This window comes from Thamnophis sirtalis, unplaced genomic scaffold, assembly GCF_051295495.1.
Source record: "Thamnophis sirtalis isolate CommonGarterSnake01/CBP01778 unplaced genomic scaffold, rThaSir2_p1.2 scaffold_2, whole genome shotgun sequence".
Taxonomy (NCBI): domain Eukaryota; kingdom Metazoa; phylum Chordata; class Lepidosauria; order Squamata; family Natricidae; genus Thamnophis; species Thamnophis sirtalis.
The window spans coordinates 11,553,215-11,574,203 of record NW_028261382.1 but is presented as its reverse complement, the minus strand read 5'-3'; the positions used below and the strand labels follow the sequence as shown (position 1 = coordinate 11,574,203).

General features: G+C 43.9%; 1 protein-coding gene across 1 annotated transcript in view; it reads left to right on the top strand.

The window, feature by feature from the left end:
* The first annotated feature begins 16,418 nt into the window (after positions 1-16,418).
* Positions 16,419-20,989, top strand: part of ARNT2 (aryl hydrocarbon receptor nuclear translocator 2) — a 129,986-nt gene continuing 125,415 nt past the window's right edge. The window contains exon 1 of the mRNA XM_087704276.1: positions 16,419-16,669. Coding sequence (XP_087560402.1) covers positions 16,639-16,669 — 31 coding nt within the window. The 5' untranslated portion in view covers positions 16,419-16,638. The remainder of the gene's footprint in view (positions 16,670-20,989) is intronic.

The following is a 20,989-nucleotide window of genomic DNA, read 5'->3' as shown; positions in this document are numbered from 1 at the left end:
TGCTTCCCTGTTTCATTTTGCAAGGTTATCTTTTTGAAAAAGTCAATATAAAAAAGTCAACGATAAATCTACCTCTTGATTGGAATCAATCTAAAACAGCTGTAAAGAGCAAGGAAAGCTTTGGAGTTTTCCAAAACTCTTAATTTTTTTTTTTTAAAAATGATTTTCTATTAAATACATTTCTTAGTGCTTAATAAACATCGTGTTGTCTGGATATTTAATACAAACAATACAAATTTACATTCTTAACCTCCATCCCTTTTTTCTAACCATTGGTAAAACAAAAGCCATGATTGATAATATTCTAGATCTTCTTTCTGTTTAATTTTCAATTTCAATCTATCCATCCATTTCTGCCCCATCTACTATTTTCCTGACTCTCTTCAACTCGCGGTCTATCTTCATTTTTCCAGTATTGTGCGAAAATAATCCTCGCTGCTGCTAAAACATGTAACATTAAGTACATACTTTTCTTATCAATTTTTTTCTGATATTTTCCTTAATAAAAACAATTCGGGTTTAAAATCTACATGTTTCCCTATCATCTTTTTTTGCCACCTGTGTAACATTGCCCAATTTTATTTTATTTTTTTGCTCTTGCGCAAGTAGAACTCTTAATTATCTGTGTAAAAATGCAAGAGATTGAGACAAAGCATATAAATGGACAGAGAAGCCCTGCATTTAAAAATCTACCTTTAGTTAGAGATTATAATCTGAAGGAATTGGTCAGTGGGGTGAGTGATTAAGGTTATACTTAGCATTCAAGGACAAAAACGAAAAAACCTTTTTCCAGCTGGAAAAACACAAAAGTACTGTAGCAAATCTCATTTCTGCCCACACTAAAGCGTATCAGTTTTTTTTATCTTGCAGAGAACAGAAATAAATACTACAGGCTCTGTGGCAGCCAAGCTGCAGAGTAACTGTAAGTGGTGCATTAGATAACGGTCATTGAAAATGACCGGGATAGAATTACCTAGTGGTTACAAGGATTTAAGCCCAAGATATCAATTGCATTAAGTTGTAAATGCCTTTTCCGGGTTTTGTCCCTATATGCCATTTTTCCTCCTATGGATGGATGTGTCCTCCTATCATGACTATGGATGTGTCAATGAAGATTTTCAATCATCCAGGTAAAGTTGTCTGAAGGTTGAATCATGGCAACTGGATAGATGAGGTGAGATTAGATTAAATTAGAATTGGAAGGGACCTTGTAGGTCATCTAGTCTAACCCCCTGCCCAAGTAGGAGACCCTACACCATTTTGGATAAATGGCAGTCCAATCTCTATTTGAAAGCCTCCAGTGATGAAGCTCCCACAACTTCTGAAGGCAACTTCTGTTCCATAGGTTGATTGTTCTCACTGTCAGAAATTTTCTCCTTATTTCCAGATTGAATCTTTCCTTGGTCAGTTTCCATCCATTATTCTTGTATTTGTACTTTTCCAAAGTACTTCGAGTACTTTGGAAAATAGCTTGATTCCCCTCCTTTCTGTGGCAGCCCCTCAAATATTAGAAGGCTGCTATCATGTCTCATGTGGTCCTTCTCTTCATTAGACTACCCATGTCCAGTTCTTGCAACCGTTCATTGTATGTTTTAGCCTCCGGTCCCCTAATCATCCTGGTTGCTCTTCTCTGCACTCTTTAGTCTCAACATCTTTTTTATATTGTGATGACCAAAACTGGATGTAGTATTCTAGGTGTGGTCTTACTAAGGCTTTACGGAGAAGTATAAGTACCTCACTTGATCTTGACTGTATCCCTCTGTTAATGCAATTTAGGATTAAAGGTAAATGTTTCCCTCGCACATATGTGCTAGTTGTTCCCGACTCTAGGGGGGGGGGTGCTCACCTCAGTTTCAAAGCTGAAGAGCCAGCGCTGTCAAAAAACATCTCCATGGTCATGTGGCCGGCATGAAGGTGCACAGAACGCTGTTACCTTCCCACCAAGGTGGTTCCTATTTTTCTACTTGCATTTTTACGTGCTTTTGAACTTCTAGGTTGGCAGAAGCGGGGACAAGTAACGGGAGCTCACTCCATTACACGGCGCTGGGGATTCGAACCGCTGAACTGCCATACTTCTGATCAACAAGCTCAGCATCTTAGTCACTGAGCCACCGCGTCCCTTAACTTAGGATCACGTTGGCTTTTTTGGCTGCTGCCACATTGCTGGCTCATATTTAGCTGGTTGTCCACTAAGACTCTAAGATCCCCTCTCTCAATTACTGCTATTAAGCCTGGTTTCACCCAGTCTATATACATATGTACTTTTGTTCTTCCTGGCCTAAATGTCAGACTTTTCTTTTCTCTACATTGAATTTCATTTTGTTAGATGGGGCTTATGACCCAATCAGAGGTGGGTTCCTACCAGTTCGCACCTATTCGGTAGAACCGGTTCGTCAAATCTACCAAACCGGTTAGAAGAGGTTCCACCAGTGGACCCGGAAAGCAGGCCACACCTACAGAAGAGGTTCCAACAATTTTTTGAAACCCACCACTGGACCCAACCTTCAAACTACAGAAGTGGGTTGCCATTGCCTATGTCCAGGGGAGAGGTGGGGATGTTTGGCTTGACAATTTTTATTTTATTTTTTATTTATTTTTTTATTATTATTATTAAAATTTATATGCCGCCCAATCCCGAAGGACTCCGGGTGGCTTACAAAAGAAGAAGAAAAAAGAGAAAAAAAGAATAAGAAAAAAGACAGTTTAAAAACACAAAACCACATGCATTCATTCTAACCGGGGCTGGACCTCAACATAGCAATAGCAATAGCAGTTAGACTTATATACCGCTTCATAGGGCTTTCAGCCCTCTCTAAGCGGTTTACAGAGTCAGCATATTGCCCCCAACAACAATCCGGGTCCTCATTTTACCCACCTCGGACGGATGGAAGGCTGAGTCAACCCTGAGCTGGTGAGATTTGAACAGCCGAATTGCAGAACTGCAGTCAGCTGAAGTAGCCTGCAGTGCTGCATTTAACCACTGCGCCACCCCGGCAACATGAGGTCAACAGCCCCAGGCCTGCCGGGACAGCCAGTTTTTAACAGCTTTCCTGAAGGCCATGAGAGTGGGTATGGTCCGGATCTCTGGGGGTAGCTGATTCCAGAGAGTCGGAGCAGCCACAGAGAAGGCTCTCCTCCGGGGGCCCGCCAGCCGACACTGTCTGACAGCATCCGAAGGAGGCCCAATCTGTGGGATCTTATTGGCATTTAACAGCTCTAGATTCCTGGTACTCTCCTATCCAAGTATTAATGAGGGTCAGTCGTGCTTAGCTTTTCCAGATGGCTCACAGTTGGTTAAGCGCTGCCTCTTCACGCAGCATTTTCATTGTCTGTGAACGCTTTAAAATTGGGCTGGGTAGAATGGAGCTTATTATTTGGTCCTTGCGGTTACACTAAACTGTGTGTTTTGCACGCTGTAGGACTGGTCCTGACCAGAGGTGGGTTCCTACCAGTTTGCACCTATTAGGTAGAACCGGTTTGTCAAATCTACCGAACCGGTTAAAAGAGGTTCCACCAGTGGACCCGGAAAGCAGGCCACACCTACAGAAAAGGTTCTAAAATTGTTTGAAACCCACCACTGGTCCTTGGATATGATTATTCTACACTATCATGCTCATATTTATAAAACTCAGTGCCTCTGGGAAAGGTAAGGATGACTACTGCGTTTGTGGTGCAATCAGAACATTGCGTGTGTTGAAGTTGTTTTAACGCAAACCAAAGATGCCTTTTAAAAACAAGTTTACATCCTATTCTTATGCATGCCAGTGCTGTATGTGAGGTAATTTAAGGTGGTTCTGACAAGTGTAACCGGCATCTTCATATCCGGTCACATGGGTGGCAAGCCACTCCCACAAAGGAGGCCACACCCACAGAGTAGGTTCGAACAATTTTTGAAACCCACCACTGGTCCTGACAAAGTTTCCCTCCCACCCCCCCGACCAGTGACTTCAGACTGATTAAGGAATCCGAAGGGACCTATATACGTAACTCCCTGTTCTACTCTGATTATTCTTTATACTACATTTCCTTTGGCTTTTTTTTCTTGATACTTCAATGTTTGTTCTGAAATCTCATTTGCATGCTAATTCGTAATATAAGCTACTTTGCAAATTAGGGAGAAAAGGGAAACAAAGAACCTCCCTCACTGGGATTATTATTTGCAATAGAAGAGAACGTATGTAGCTCAGGGTTAAACTGTAGAGTCCTTGGTGGGTTTTTTTTTTAAAAAAAACTTTTCATTGTTTCATTGCAGATATCACATCACCAGACTAGGAAACAATATCAGTTCTAGTGAGTTTTGGGGTTGCTCCCTTTAGCTTGCCCTGTCAGTGTTGTAAAAAGTATTGTTTTCTCCTTGGTATTTCCTTGATTAGGGTATTGCTTTCTGCTTGACAGTTTGTCATCACTAGCACTGATGAGGTTACCTAGTTGGGTAATGAAATGTCTGCAAGCAAAGGTCTAAAGTGATTCTCAGTCATCCAGGTCATGGTTGTCCCAAAGATGCTTTTTCAAGCCATTTTTTAAAGGAGCCATGGTGGTGCAGTGATTAGAATGCAGGATTGTAGGCAAACTCTGCCGACTGCCAGGAGTTTGATCCTGACCAGTTTACAGTTGTCTCAGTCTTCCATCCTTCCCAGGTTGGTAAAATGAAGATCCAGATTGTTGTGGGCAAAATGCTGAGAGCGTAAACTGCTTAGAGATGACTGTAAAGCACTGCGAAGTGGTATATAAGTCTAAGTGCTATTGCTATGCAAAGCACTACGAAGCAATATATAAGTGTAAGTGCTATTGCTATGTAAAGCACTATGAAGTGGTATATAAGGCTAACTGCTATGGCTATTGCAAGCTAACTCTGTATACCACCAGCAGTTCGATCCTGACCAGCTCGGTTCACCGACAAAACCGCGAAGCCCTTTTCTGCGCCGACATAACCGCGGAGGGCAAATCCGCACCTTCCGAAGCGCTCAACAAAATGCTTTTACTAGCATTCAAAAGCTAACCCTAACCCTAACCCTAACCCTAACCCTAACCCTAAACATAACGCTAACCCTAACCCTAACCCTAACCCTAACCCTAACCCTAACCCTAACCCTAACCCTAACCCTAACCCTAACCCTTACCTTAACTTAAATCGGTTTTCTGTCACCGCGCTGTTGTAAAGCGCCTTTCTGTCGCCGCGCTGTTGTCACCACGGTGATGATGTCGTGGTGATGATGTAGCGGTTTTAGCGACGCGGTTTTGTCGTGTGCGCTTTTGTCGGGTCACGGACCAGCTCAAGGTTGACTCAGCTTTCCATCCTTCCCAGGTTGGTAAAATGTAGATCCAGATTGTTGGGGGCAAAATGCTGACAGTGTAAACTGCTTAGAGATGGCTGTAAAGCACTGCGAAGTGGTATATAAGTCTAAGTGCTATTGCTATTTGAAAAAGCACTTTTGGATCTGCAAGCAAATCACCAAGCTCAGCGATCCCCAAGGATTCCATGATTACTATTTAAAATAAAAATCTCAACTTTCTTACCAATGATCTTTCATTAAAAAAATAAACACCTGTACTTTTGTCTTGTCACCTTATTAAGTTGTGCAAAAAAACCTATGGGGCCCTGCTGGTAGCATTTCTTAGGCTGTCCGGCAAATGCGGTTACAACTTCTTTTCTTGAGAAGAAAATAATGAGTTCCGGAGTTCTATTCCTTCATTATTTTTCCCCCTCTCCTTTCCACGGACCACTGAACACGTGCAACATTTCAGCTCGAGAGAATTAGATTTAGGAAATCCAAGCCATCTCTGGAGATCTCTGAAGGTCACAATTAGCGATCACATCTCTACTCTCTCCTTAATTCCTTTTCTTACGGGGGGGATTAATAATTGATCATCATGAACGATCCCTCTGAGCGAAGCTACAGTTTTCATTTCGAAAATGGAAAGGGCATCGGGTTTGGTTATTTATTTATTAATCACATTTATGGGGCCATCCCTCTCACACATACAGTGTCTTTTTGAGCTCTTCTTTAAGGGAAACTCTTCCATCAGCTCCACTGGGGAAGGGTTCGTTTGCAGCCCTTGATGCTTCTCCGATGCTTGATGGATGTTAGGAAAATAGACTAATGAATATAATACAATTGAAAAAGGGACACGGTGATAACTATGTTTCCTCTGTGTCTTAATAAGCAGTTGAAGGATAGCTACAACACCTCTAAGGCTACAAAGAAGCTCCAGAGTTTTATAAAATCAGCAAAAAAGCCTGAATATTTAGTACCAAAACAGGAAAGACGTAGGAGGAAAAGATGTACAGTTGCCGTATCTCACACAGGGATACAAACATACTAAGTCAAAACCAAACTGCAAGATTTCAAGAAGAGATGGGATAACCATTTGTCTGAAATGCTGTAGGGTTTCCTGCCTAAGCAGGGGGTTGGACTAGAAGACCTCCAAGGTCCCTTCCAACTCTTCTTTTCTCTTCTCTTCTATCCATTTTCTTCTTTATTCTATTCTATTCTATTCTATTCTGTTCTATTCATTTTCTTCTTTATTCTATTCATTTTCTTCTTTATTCTATTCTGTTCTATTTTATTAATTTTCTATTCTATTCTATTCCATTCGATCCCATCCTATTCTAAACACATCATGTTGTATATTTGGGAATAATTTAATTTAATTTAATTAATTAGATTTATAGGCCGCCCAATCCCGGAGAAATGCTATAGGGTTTCCTGCCTAAGCAGGGGGTTGGACTAGAAGACCTCCAAGGTCCCTTCCAGCTCTTCTTTTCTCTTCTCGTCTATTCATTTTCTTCTTTATTCTATTCTATTCAATTCTATTCTGTTCTATTCTATTCATTTTCTTCTCTATTCTATTCTGTTCTATTTTATTAATTTTCTATTCTATTCTATTCCATTCGATCCCATCCTATTCTAAACACATCATGTTGTATATTTGGGAATAATTTAATTTAATTTATTAGATTTATAGGCCACCCAATCCCAGAGAAATGCTATAGGGTTTCCTGCCTAAGCAGGGGGTTGGACTAGAAGACCTCCAAGGTCCCTTCCAGCTCTTCTTTTCTCTTCTCTTCCATTCATTTTCTTCTTCATTCTATTCTATTCAATTCTATTCTGTTCCATTCATTTTCTTCTCTATTCTATTCTATTAATTTTCTTCTTTATTCTATTCTGTTCTATTTTATTAATTTTCTATTCTATTTTATTCCATTCTATTCTATTCCATCCCATTCCATCCCATCCTATTCTAAATACATCAAATTGCTTAACTAATAGGTCGCAATCATAACTTAACTAACAGGTTATAAGCTTACTGCAATTTACCTGAAGAAGCGCTTACCTTGGCCTTCTTTGTAACTTTGCCTGTTAGTAGCATGCATGGGAAGTCTTCACCTGCAGTCAGCAGAAACTTTTCTAATTTTTTTTTTCAGCCTAGAGAAAAATCTTGCCTCCATAAAAAAATACCTCAGCATATATAATTCTTTCCAAGTCACCTTCAATTGATCCACGCTTGCTATTTGGAGCAAGCACTGCTTAATCCAATAATATATCTATCCATTATTTAAAAAAAAGACTCAAAGCTGACCCACACAGCTCTAAACAAGTTTTAAAGAATTCTGTCTTTCCAAAAATAAACGGAGAGATCCGGGGAGCAGGAGAGGGGGAGAAATAGCACATAACCTGCAGTCTTTCGTATACGAACCATAATTACCCCTAACATTATGTTCTCTGAGGAGAAAATGTCATGTTTCCTGCAGTTGCGACAAATACAGATCATTCATCATGTTGGGAGATCAAAGGCAGTCATGATTTTCCCCCCCTCCTCCTCATTAAATAGAGGTGGCACCCTGAAGTCTAAACCTTTTTTAAAAATGTAAACTTGAAAATGGTGGAGCTTGACTGAATCTAAACCTCAGAGCTTTGGCAGATTAAAGATTTCCATCAGGGCCATCAACAAAGTTTGTTATGATTTGGCAAAACAGATTTAAAAAGCAAAACTGTTCTGTATCTGTGAAAATCCACCGTGCACTAAGGAACATGGCTCAATCCAAAGCAATAAAATACTACCCAGTGAGTTATTTCTCAATCAGACTTCGTCAATTGTTCCTGTGCCAAGCGTGTATTTGATATGCAAATATCCCTCTCCTCTTTGATGCTAAAAGGACTCATCCTTTGCTCCGTTGCAAACTTCAAATCGCACCCATTCATCCCTCAAACAAAACCTTGCCCAGCCACTTCGGAACATTTGCTTCTGCCTAGTTGTGCGCAACCCCCCCCCCCCACAACACACACACAATTTGTGGAACAAGAGAGAGAGAGTCTATCCTTAAGTATTCCCCCCACAACACACACACAATTTGTGGAACAAGAGAGAGATAGTCTATCCTTAAGCACACACCCCCAAACACACACACAATTTGCGGAACAAGGGAGAGAGAGTCTATCCTTAAACATCCCCCCCCCCAAACACACACACAATTTGTGGAATAAGAGAGAGTCAGTCCTTAAGCACTGCCTCCAAACACACACACAATTTGTGGAACAAGGGAGAGAGAGTTTATCCTTAAACATCCCCCCCAAACACACACACAATTTGTGGAATAAGAGAGAGTCAATCCTTAAGCACACACCCCCAAACACACACACAATTTGTGGAACAAGGGAGAGAGAGTTTATCCTTAAACATCCCCCCCAAACACACACACAATTTGTGGAATAAGAGAGAGTCAATCCTTAAGCACACACCCCCAAACACACACACAATTTGTGGAACAAGGGAGAGAGAGTTTATCCTTAAACATCCCCCCCAAACACACACACAATTTGTGGAATAAGAGAGAGTCAATCCTTAAGCACACACCCCCAAACACACACACAATTTGTGGAACAAGGGAGAGAGAGTTTATCCTTAAGTATCCACCCCCAAACACACACACAATTTGTGGAATAAGAGAGAGTCAATCCTTAAGCACACACCCCCAAATGCACACACAATTTGTGGAACAAGGGAGAGAGAGTTTATCCTTAAGTATCCACCCCCAAACACACACACAATTTGTGGAACAAGGGAGAGAGAATTTATCTTTAAGCATCCACCCCCAAACACACACACAATTTGTGGAACAAGGGAGAGAGAGTCTATCCTGAAGTATTCCCCCCAAACACACACACACACACACACACACACACAATTTGTGGAATAAGGGAAAGAGAGTCTATCCTTAACCATCCCCCACAAACACACACACACACAATTTGTGGAACAAGGGAGAGAGAGAGAGTCTATCCTTAAGCATTCCCTCCCAACAGACACACAATTTGTGGAACAAGGAAGAGAATTTGTGTCCTTAAGCAGAATTCTCCTGCAAGCCAGCCCCTCAAGCAGAACGCAGGGAATCCGGATTCCTCAGTCAGTCCTTCCATAAAACAGGGAATTTCAGTCCCCACCATCTCACCAGGGGTTCCTGCTAGTTGGACGGCCCTCCCCCTCCTCCCCAAAGTCGAAAAGTCGGTGTGAGCAGCCCAAAACTGCCACACAGTTTTGCAGCGGAAGGGTTTGCCCGCCTGCCTAAAAACCCGCCACGCGCAGGTGAGCGGTCCTTGGCAGGGAACGAAGCAGCCTTCCCTTAAGGAACCATTGGAGGGGGTGAGGGGGGAGGGAGAGAGAAAAACATAAAGAGTTACCAACCTATCACAACTTGTTCACTCCGGCAGTGCCACAACAGCCACCCTCCCCTGCGATGCGTCGGCGCGAGGTACAGGTCTCCTGGAGCATCCTGGCTTAGCGTTTCTGAAATGCCTCCGGCTGCTTCCTAAACCCCGGGAGGACCAATGAGAGATTCCTCTCTCTCTGCTCTGAACACCAGTCTGGGGGGCCTCTTGACTTCCATCGAGCAGCTGAGCTTCCCACCCCCCCCCCTCCCCAGTTCCTAAATCATCGCAGGGCAGTGCTTCTGCTGCAAAATTGGGATGACTTGCTGCATTGGTTTTTTCACCCTTCCCGTGCTTGAGGGCTACACCTGCTTGCTCCAGCCAGAAGGCTCCCCTCCTCCTTCCCTTCTCCTCTACAGCACAATTGGAGCATCTGCGGCACCCCCAGAATCACCGGGCTGCCATTGTCCCTGGAATCTCTTCTGTCTGCAGTCCCTTGTTTGCCCTAAATGCTGACTGTGAGGTTTGCAAAGCCAGCCACCCACCAGCGGTGGCTTGAAGAGATTCCCAGCCCTGCGAAAGAGAGTGGATGAGTCTCTTTTTCCCTTGATTTGGCACCTCTCCCACCGACATGGTTGCTGAACCCACTAGAAAAAACCCCTGAGCTTGACTCAATATTGCATATTGCTTCCTCCTCCTCCTCCTCGCCTTCCTGTAATCTGCAGCCAGCCACGGGGAGCCCAATTGGTTTTCATAATGGAAAATCCCTCTATGGTAGGAGAAAGGAAGAGAGGCAATCAGGGGGGCTTCTTATGAGCCTGATGGGATGGGGGGAGAATGATATATCATCCCAGTGTAGGAAGTTATCACCCAGCCCTCTCCCAGAAAAATGAAATATCCTAGGAAATATTGAAAAGGCAGAATATTTCTCTGGATGTGAAAAGAAAGAAACATGTTTTAAAAGACAAAATAGCTCCCTGTAGCTTCCTGCCCATCCCCACTTTTGTCAATGGGCCATTAAGAAGGCCAAGCTAGTCCACTTTACATAATAAAGAGTTCTCCCCTTCAGCTCCAGGGAGATGGGATTAAGGCATGATAATATTGGCCCTTTACCCAACTCGCCACATGGCATCTGAGAACTCAACCAAACCTGAATTTAAAACGCAGCCTAGAGAGTTGCCCCTGCATGGCCCCATAGGAGTCTGACAACCAAATCAGAACACAAGCTCAAGATCAAAGGCCAGAGGGAGATTAAAACCAGGGACTCAGCATCTCAGTCTTTCCTTCTCTTCTTCTCCACCAACATTGAAGCATGCGATCACCTTTTCTGGTCAGGACTCAAGCCATGTGGTCCTGTCCACCATTAAAACCATCTTTCCAAGCAGCCTCCATGTCTCCAGTGTCTTTTCCCCCACTTGGAGCCCAACCCAGAAGGACATTTCTTTCAACACCAGCATTGAGAAGGTGTCTCAAAAAATAATAATGAAAAGGACAATCCCTACCAGTGGCTCCTATGAGAGAGTGGATGGGGGGCTTGTTTAAAATAATGCACTGGGACATATCGCTCATATTTTCAAATAGCTGAAACATTTCTTGAAGAGTGAATGCATGTAGATTCATGCTACAAACCAGTGGAGTCCATTTATATTTAAATTACACTGTGGTTGATATGATTAACTATTAACTTAGAAATCTATTAGATGGGACAATGCTGGATAAGCATATTTTAAATCATATAGTTGGGAGTTGGGGTTACAGTCATTGACCCGCAGATCACTTACAGATCTGCAATTAATATATGTACAAAAATGCTCACCCTTTATAGCAATAGCACTTAGACTTATATACTGCTTCACAGTGCTTGACAGCTCTCTCTAAGCCATTTGCAGAGGACCACTATGAAGCGGTATATAAGTCTATTGCTACTGCTATCCCAGTATTTGAGGGGCTGCCGCAAAGAAGACATAGTCGACTTATTTTCCAAAGCACCAGAAGGCAGGGCAAGAAACAATGGATGGAAACTAATCAAGGAGAGGAGCAACCTGGAATTAAAGAGAAACGTCCTAACAGTGAGGATGATTAACCAGTGGAACAGCTTGCCACCAGAAATCGTGGGCCTCCATCATTGGAAGTTTTTAAGAAGGGACCGAATAGTCACTTGTCTGAAATAGTATAACAGGGGGCTGGACTAGAAGACCTCCAAGGTCCCTTCCAGCTCCTGTTCTGCGCTATGCTGTGTTGTTCTATCCTATCCTATCCCATCCTATCCTATCCTATCCTATCCTATCCTATCCTATCCTATCCTATCCTATCCTATCCTATTCTATTCCTATTCTCTTGTGCCACAATGTGCTCTAACTTGCCTTTTCTTCTTAACATCTGAATTGCAACGCAACTTTAATTGGCAATAATGATCCCTTCCCTAAGGTAACCATTAATCACCATCTGGGATTGAATGAGTAGGCTTAGCAATGGAAGAAACACTCTTCTCCTTTGGCCAAACTGGGAAAAAAAATCCTGAAAAACTGAAATAATGAAGGAGAGATAATTGTTGCCAAATGTTTTGATGGTTTGGCTTCTTAGCCCAAATAGCAATAGCACTTAGACTTATATACTGCTTCACTGAGCTTTACAGCCCTCTCTAAGCGGTTTACAGAGTCAGCCTCTTGTCCCCAACAATCTGGTTCCTCGTTTTACCCACCTCGGAAGGATGGAGGACTGAATCAACCTTGAGCCAGGTGAGATTCGAACTGCTGGCAGTCAGAAGAAATAGCCTGCAGTACCACATTCTAACCACTGCGCCCCCGCAGTTCATTGGTCCAGTTCTGGATTCTGAGAGATGCACTCTTGAATGGGGAAAAGCTGGTTTGCTGTCTCATCTCTTTCTCACTCTTTCCATCTTTCTCTACGAGATGTCTTCCGCATAGCCTCAACGATGCTTCTTCTGTTGGTTAAGTATTGCTTAAGAAACACTCCCCAGCAATGATAGTAGTTCCAGGGTTGTGTTTGTGTGTTGCATCAGCATGACACAAGATTGTCTCAAGAGTTGGAAAATATCTCTTCTAGAGCCAAGAGAGATAGTATGACTGAGGTGATGAATGAGGATCTTGAGAACTTGGTGATGCGAGGTACATACTAACCAGAGGTGGGTTCCTACCAGGTCACACCTATTCGGTAGAACCGGTTCCTCAAATCTACCGAACCAGTTAGAAGAGGTTCCACCAGTGGACCCGGAAAGCAGGCCACACCTACAGAAGAGGTTCCAAAAAATTTTGAAACCCACCACTGGTCCTTGGATATGATTATTCTACACTATCATGCTCCTATTTATAAAACTCAGTGCCTCTGTGAAAGGTAAGGATGACTACTGCGTTTGTGGTGCAATCAGAACATTGCGTGTGTTGAAGTTGTTTTAATGCAAACCAAAGATGCCTTTTAAAAAACAAGTTTACATCATATTCTGATGCATACCTCTCTCAGACCAATTAGATCGCACAGGTTAGGTCTCCTCCAGATTCCATCTGCCAGCCAATGTCAGCTGGCGACTCCCCGGGGGAGAGCCTTCTCTGTTGCAGCTCCGGCCCTCTGGAACGAGCTCCCTGTTGAGATCCGGACCCTTACTACCCTCCAGGCCTTCCGCAAAGCCACCAAGTCCTGGCTGTTCCAGCAGGCTGGGGGGAGCTGAGAAGCATCTACCTCCACAGAAATTGTGAATGTTGGTTCTGTTTTTAATATGTTGTCTTTGTCTCGTTCCCCCCTTTCCCTTGTCTTTGGTGAGCCGCCCGGAGTCCTCTGGGAGTGGGCAGCATACAAGACAAATAAATAAATAATAAGTTGACCGACACCCCCCCCTCTTCTTTGTAGCAGAGGCTTCCCAACTTAAATCCCAACTCAAAAGCCAAGACCGTTGAGAAATGGGAAGGCAGATTTAAGCACAGCTTTAGCACTTAATCCAGAACTATGACAGAGAGAACAATTCTCTTTTGGCGGATCATTTTTCCATAGCGGAAAAACTTTGATTCGACCTGAAGTCTAAACATGGACACAGACAAGGAAAATGAATACAAATAAATGGGGACAGTAGGACAGGGGACGGTAGGCACTCTGGGGTGCTTATGCATGCCCCATTTACGGACCCCTTAGCAATGGGGTGAGGTCCACGGTAGACAGTTTAAGGTTGAAGTTATGGGGGGGGGGTTTTGAGGATGTAACAACGGAGGCAGGTAGAGCATTCCAGGCGTTGACCACTCTGCTGCTGAAGTCGTATTTTCTGCAATCGAGTTTGGAGCGGTTAACCTTGAGTTTGTATTGATTGTTTGCCCGTGTACTATTGTGGTTGAAATTGAAGTAGTCGTTGACAGGTAGGACGTTGTAGCACACAATTTTGTGTACTATGCTTAGGGTTAGGTCAGACCATAGGATATTATTAGATATTAAATTATTATTTATTAGATAAACCCGCCATCCTGGGCCCAAGAGCCGAGGTGGCGCAGTGGTTAAATGCAGCACTGCAGGCTCCCTCAGCTGACTGCAATTCTGCAGTTCGGCGGTTCAAATCTCACCGGCTCAAAGGTTGTCTCAGCCTTCCATCCTTCTGAGGTGGGTAAAATGAGGACCCGGATTGTTGGGGGCGATATGCTGACTCTGTAAACCGCTTAGAGAGGGCTGAAAGCCCTATGAAGCGGTATATAAGTCTAACTGCTATTGCTAACTGCTATAAGCCAGGCTCTGCCTGTCACAAGCCAGGACAAAGGGTGAGTGATGGAGGAGTAACACCTCCTTAAAAAACCTTGGTCCAGCTGGCCCGGCTGGTAGCACCTCGTAAGGCCCCCTTTCCAGGGTTACAGGAGAAGACGGTCAACGGTTTTGAAGGCGGAAGAGGGCTCTAAGCCCCAACGGCAGATAAAGCAGCAGAAACATCTTCTAGGGGAAGGGAAACTCTGATTACAAACCTCCACTGCCTTGTGGCTCTATCCACTACTGGAAAAGGCTTCAGGAGTCAACCTTGAGGCAAATCCGGAGTCCCAGAAGCAGTTCATGACCGTGTACAACCATGTTCTGGTAACTCCTGCGACGCAGCTGGAACCAATCATATCGGCTCTGCTGTTCCATTGGACTATTTCAGCAATGTGGAAAGCGGGGATCTACTGCTTGGGTCACAATCTATCCTCCATGTTAATCTACCCAGGCCTCGGGCTCTGGAGAGGACACTCCAGCTTTGCATACAGCATTGAAAGCGTGGCACGATAAAAACCACGCTCGACTAAAGCGCGCCCGATTAAACCGCGTCGCTGACGTCATCAACAGGGCGACAACAGTGAGCGCGGAGAAAGAAGGGCGCTTTAAATAGCGCTTTGAAAGCAAGCCGATTCAAGTTAAGGTAAGGGTTAGGTTTAGGGTTAGGTTTAGGTTAAGGGTTAGGGTTAGGTTTAGGGTTAGGTTAAGGGTTAGGTTTAGGGTTAGGTTTAGGATTAGGTTTAGGGGGGCTAGGTTTAGGTTTAGGGGTTAATTTTAGGTTTAGCGTTTACAGTGTGCTTTTTTCCCCGTGTTGTTGTCGCGCTGTGATGATGTCAGCTACGCGGTTTTGTCGAGCGCCCTTTAGTCAAACGCGGTTTTGTGGTGGAACCCATTGAAAGACACTCTTTCATACTCCTCAGTGTGGAAGAGATTGCCACTCTCAAATTGGCCTTTTTAGCTACACCAGATGTTGTTTTTGGATCTCTTTCAAGAGCACGATACCATAGTCTTTTGACACTGAAGGATGCCATGAATTGTTAGATATAGTAGAATATCATTAGATATCGTCAAGGTCTTTTTCCTTTTGGGCATCTGTTCTAACAGAAAGCTTCAGGTGAATGAGAAGTTTATTTTTTTTAATTATTATTAAAGGTTTTTTTTTTATTTTTTATTTTCAAAACAATCACCACACATAAAATCTTCCTTTTTTACATACTGTAGAAAGTGTATCAGTTGGTTACAAAAGGCTTTCGTGCATCTCTTCCACAGTCATCAAGCATAATTCATATTAACTCAAGTATTTTAACTCAGATATTTATACATGTTACCGTCATCATACCTCCATTTTCATTTGACTATAGTTGTTTAAACCAGTGTTTCTCAATCCTAGCAACTTGAAGATGTCTGGACTTCAACTCCCAGAATTCCCCAGCCAGCGAATGATGGCTGGGGAATTCTGGGAGTTGAAGTCCGGACATCTTCAAGTTGCCAAGGTTGAGAAACACTGGTTTAAACGTCCTTCATCACCTTTATGGAGAAGTTTATTTTTGAGGTCTCCACTCAAGAAGAAGCCAGCAATATATCCAAGACCTGTTTATGGATGAGTGAGATGAAGGGCAGAAATTTGCTCCCTCCAAGTCCACATCTGTTTATTGAAAGGGCAACCATGAGCATCACTTTTTAAAACATCACTGCTTTTTTGTTTTTTTAAATGCACTGGCGAGTCCCTCGTACACACTACGGAATCTAGACTAGAGGGAATCCCTGAGTGGTCAGAGAGCGGGAGAGAGCGAGCCATATTTGGGGATTCCGCTTCTCTCCTCCCGTTACCTGCGCCTCCATCCGCGGCGGTCCAAGGGATGGAGAGCGCAGTCCGGCAGTCAGGGCAAAGTGAGGGCAGCCGGCTTCACTCGCCCACTGCCCATGTGCAGCCCTTTGGCACATGCTCACTTCGCTGAGGGGGGGCACACGCTGAGCATGAGCAGAAGCGAAATTTGAAAGAAGAAGGGGAGAAAAGGGGGGGCTTCATCAGATCAGACATCTTGAGCCGCGGCGCGTTAAGAGCGCGCACTAGCGTGGCGAGCCAGGCGCCCCCTTTGTGTGGGTGCAGGTGGGAAAGGCATTTCTCCGCGGGCTTCGTGGCCTGCCTACTCTTCCCGGGCTGCTCGGAGCATCAGTCCCCCCACTCCACCGCCCCATCCATCGTTTCTCCCCCTTCCCAGCTTGCATTCCTCTTAATTCTTCCCGAGACAAGATGGCAACGCCGGCGACTGTTAATCCACCCGGTGAGTAGCTGTTTGCTAGTTGGCGAGTCCGCGGCGTCTTGCAAACTGGAAAGTCCGGTGGAAATCGGCCAGGGGGCACTACGCACTCCCTCCCTCCCTCCCTCCTCCACGCCCGCCCCAAGCAGGCAAGCCTGTCTTTGGGGTTGGGGGGAATCTCTCTGGCCCCGTCAGCAACTGGACTCGTCCCTCTTGGCTTGCTTTGCAAGCTTCCTATGGGGAATAAGCAGATCTCAAGGTAGATTCAGTGGCTGTTATCGTACCAGGCGCGTCCCCGTGGTTAAATGGACCAGAGAGCCCAGCGTCTGGAGTCAGCACGTCACGATAAGCTCATTGGCATTGCCCTGATAAAATAGGATGCCCGGACTCCTATATTCATCCCTAAGAAGCACCTCCGTGCCCAGCCACGAGGACCAGCGATTGCGCCCCGAGATGGAGACCTAGCAAACCAACTGTTCCCCAAAAGGATGTGGCTCGGTTCCCCTTTCCCTTCTCCTTTGCAATTGACTTTACCTTTTGCAGGGGGTTGACAGCTGTTCTGGCAATGGCTGGCCCTTGTGTCAGAGGCCAAGTTTGAGGATTTCCCCTTCCTTAGCAGGAAAAAGACAAATCTGGGTTTTCATCCAAACAGACCAGCAACACAGAATGTTGGTGGGTTTGTTTTTTTTTTAAAAAAAACTTTTAACCTTTGCAATGGTGAAAGATGGAAGCATTAGGGATACCCCAAATGTTACAGGGGACCCGGTGGCTCAGGAGCTAAGACGCTGAGCTTTTTGATCAGAAAGGTCGGCAGTTCGGCGGTTCGAATCCCTAGCGCCGCGTAACAGAGTGAGCTCCTGTTACTTGTCCCAGCTTCTGCCAACCTAGCAGTTTGAAAGGTAACAGTGTTCCGTACGATTTGGCGTTTAGTCATGCCGGCTACATGACCACGGAGACGTCTTCGGACAACGCTGGTTCTTCAGCTTTGAAACAGAGATGAGCAGTGTCCCCTAGAGTCAGGAACGGCTAGCACATATGTGCGAGGGTTAACCTTTACCTTTACCTTTAATGGCAGAAGATGGAAGGATTAGGGCTACCCCAAATGTTATAGAAAGCACCAAATGTATCAGCAAGCTTGGCATTATGTATAAAACATTTGTGACTGGCTGGCAGTGGTCCTTCTGCAGCTTTAGGGATACTTGTAAATAGACATGGCATTTTAACATTGGTAAGCCTTGGGAAAAACTGGCCTTTGGAGGTTGCATTTTGGAGTGCTCCCCAAAATTTGCCACTGTCTTTTAATGGGAAAAAAGTTACAGCTTTCCCTTGTCTCTTAGGGAACCAGAGTTAATTCTGCTAGGACTTAACTTTAAATTGATCAAATATTTGGAGTGCTGCCCAATCAGCTTTTCATAGCATCACCAAATGACAAGGAATTGGATAACTAAATTGTAATTTAAAACAGCTCAAAAGATGCCAACTTGCCGGGTGCAGCTTTAAACTGTTGGTTCTTGTTCGTACTTCTTAACTTGGATTTTCAGATTGGGAAAATCCAAGGAAGTTGGTTGAGAAAAAAATTTGCAACTTTATTTTCACAGTTTTGTTTTATTTAAATATATTTGTCTGAGATTTCACTCAGAGGCCCAAAAATGTTAAGATCCTCTGCATTGTGTTCCCCCTCTAAGGGAAATTTATGTTTAATTCTAAATTGGCTTGTGTTTAACAAGTTGGGCTTAAAGGAATCGGGCTAGTTTGTAATTTAGAAACTAGGTTTTTGCTCCTTATATTGTGCAAAACCAACCCATGTGGCTGTTTCATTGTTCTGTTGCATTGGATTAATTCAGCTAATCCCAGTTAAAGGTTAATCCTGGTTAATTACACTGTTATCACAATCTTTTTTATAAAGAGGCTTGGAAAGCTTTCTTTTTGAAATCCTTGTATGATGAGGATTGTATTTTAAATGAAGTTGAAATTTTAGTCTGCAGTATATCACAAAGTATCGTTGTGCATTAAATCACAGCATCTACAGTTTAGCTGCACACTGTGTAAACAACCTATTTGCAGTTTTGTTAAACAAATTATAGTTCGGAACAATGTAAACGGCTCAATCTGCACATAGAACAAAGAGAAATAGAATTGGAAGGGGCCTGAAAGGTAAAAGTTCCCCTTGCACATAGATGCTAGTCGTTCCCGACTCTAGGGGGCAGTGCTCATCTCTGTTTCTAAACTGAAGAGCCAGTGCTGTCTGAAGACATCTCCTTGGTCATGTGGTCGGCATGACTAAATGCCGAAGGTGCACGGAACGCTGTTACCTTCCCACCAAAGGTGGTTCCTATTTTTCTACTTGCATTTTTATAGCCGCGCTTTCGAACGGCTAGGTTGGCAGAAGCTGGGACAAGTAAAGGGAGCTCATTCCGTTAGGCGGCGCTAGGGGTTCGAACTGCCAAACTGCCAACCTTTCTGATCAACAAGCTCAGTGTCTTAGCCACTGACCCACCGTGTCCCCAGAAGGGACCTTAGAAGTCTTCTATCCATCTCCCTGCTCGAGTAGGAGATCCTACACCATTTTAAACAAACGGCTGTCCAGTCTCTTTTTGAAAACCTCCGGTGATGGAGTACCCAAAACCTCAGGAGGCAAGCCATTCCCCTGATTGATTGCTCTCACTGTTAGGACATTTTTCCTTAATTCTAGGTTGCGTCTCTCCTTGATTAATTTCCATGCATTGTTTCTTGGCTTGTCTTCAGGTGCTTTGGAAAATAAGTTGAACCCCCCCCCGCCACCTCTTCTTTGTGGCAGCCGCTCAAATATTGGAACAGTGCTATCATGTCTCCCCTGGTCCTTCTTTTCACTAGACTAGACATACCCAAACGGTGCAGGAACCTGCTCATTGCACATACCAAAGCTACAGAGTCATGGTGATGGAATGTGCAGCTGGAGAAAGAGCAGGGACAGGAAGAAGGTCAGCAATGGCAGGGTGGCTTCCTTTGGGGGTGGGGAAGACAGCAGATTTCACAGAGGGGTCCGAAGAGACTGCACATCCCTGAACTGGATGGTGGGGAGAGGAAAAGATTCAGGATAGCACACCCTAGACTCCCCCAGAATACACCTATAACAGTGTTTCTCAACGTTGGCCACTTGAAGATGTCCGGACTTCAACTCCCAGAATTCCCCAGCCAGCATTCGCTGGCTGGGGAATTCTGGGAGTTGAAGTCCGGACATCTTCAAGTGGCCAACGTTGAGAAACACTGACCTATAAGATTAGAAGATGATAAACTTTAGCTGGTGAGATTCTGTCCATTTGGTGCAAGCGAATAAAGCATTGGACTCAATTGGATTTCACTGTGTCTTATGCTTGACAGCCATAGACTGCTGATTTTTTTATGTATTGATTGTATATAAATCTTTGCACTTCCGACATGTTGAGCATGAGCAAACTTTAATTGTGCTTTTGCTGAACAGGGACCTATTCAACTGTGGTTGTAGATTATCATCCTGATTTTTATCTTTCTTCAGAGTAGTTACTGTAACTATCTATCTATCTATCTATCTATCTATCTATCTATCTATCTATCTATCTATCTATCTATCTATCTATCTAGGTCTCTAGTTATTCAGGTTTTCTCCCGCGTAAAATTGGAGATGTCTTGGCGACGTTTCGACGAAGTCTCATTCGTCATCTTCAGATTTCTTTAGGCTTGGTGCTTCCAGGAGCAATGTGAGATCTCGGCTGTTTTTTCCTTTTAACTGCCAGTGGGGGTTTGAAAACCCGAATAACTAGAGACCTACATACTAACACCCGCGAAAACCTCAGAAAACAACTATCTATCTATCTATCTATCTATCTATCTATCTATCTATCTATCTATCTATCTATCTATCTATCTATCTATCTATCTATCTATTGCTGTGTGTGTGTGTGTGTGTGTGTGTGTGTGTTTTCAAGCATAATTCTGGAATGCCTCAAGCAATTTCAACCAAACTTGGTACATAGGTGACTTACTCTCTGGAGAAAAAATACTGTGGGGGAGTAAGACACCCCTAACACCGCTCGGGGGGGTGTTGTTCTGTTAAAATACAGCCTGTTGTGCCTTAAAATGGCTTCTACTGTACTGCTGTAAAATGGCTTCTACTGTACAGCACAGTGAAGTTGCCATGGTAATGGCTTCACAGTATTCCACAAGGTGGCTCCCTCTGATAAGGGGAAAAATCCAACATTACAAATTACGTTTGGTCTGGATATTTTTCCCTTATAAATAAATACCCAGGCAACGCCAAGTTATCGGCTAGTTTGTTATAAGTTACAAAGCAGCACCTTGCTGGTCCAAATCTATTCACTAGGGCTC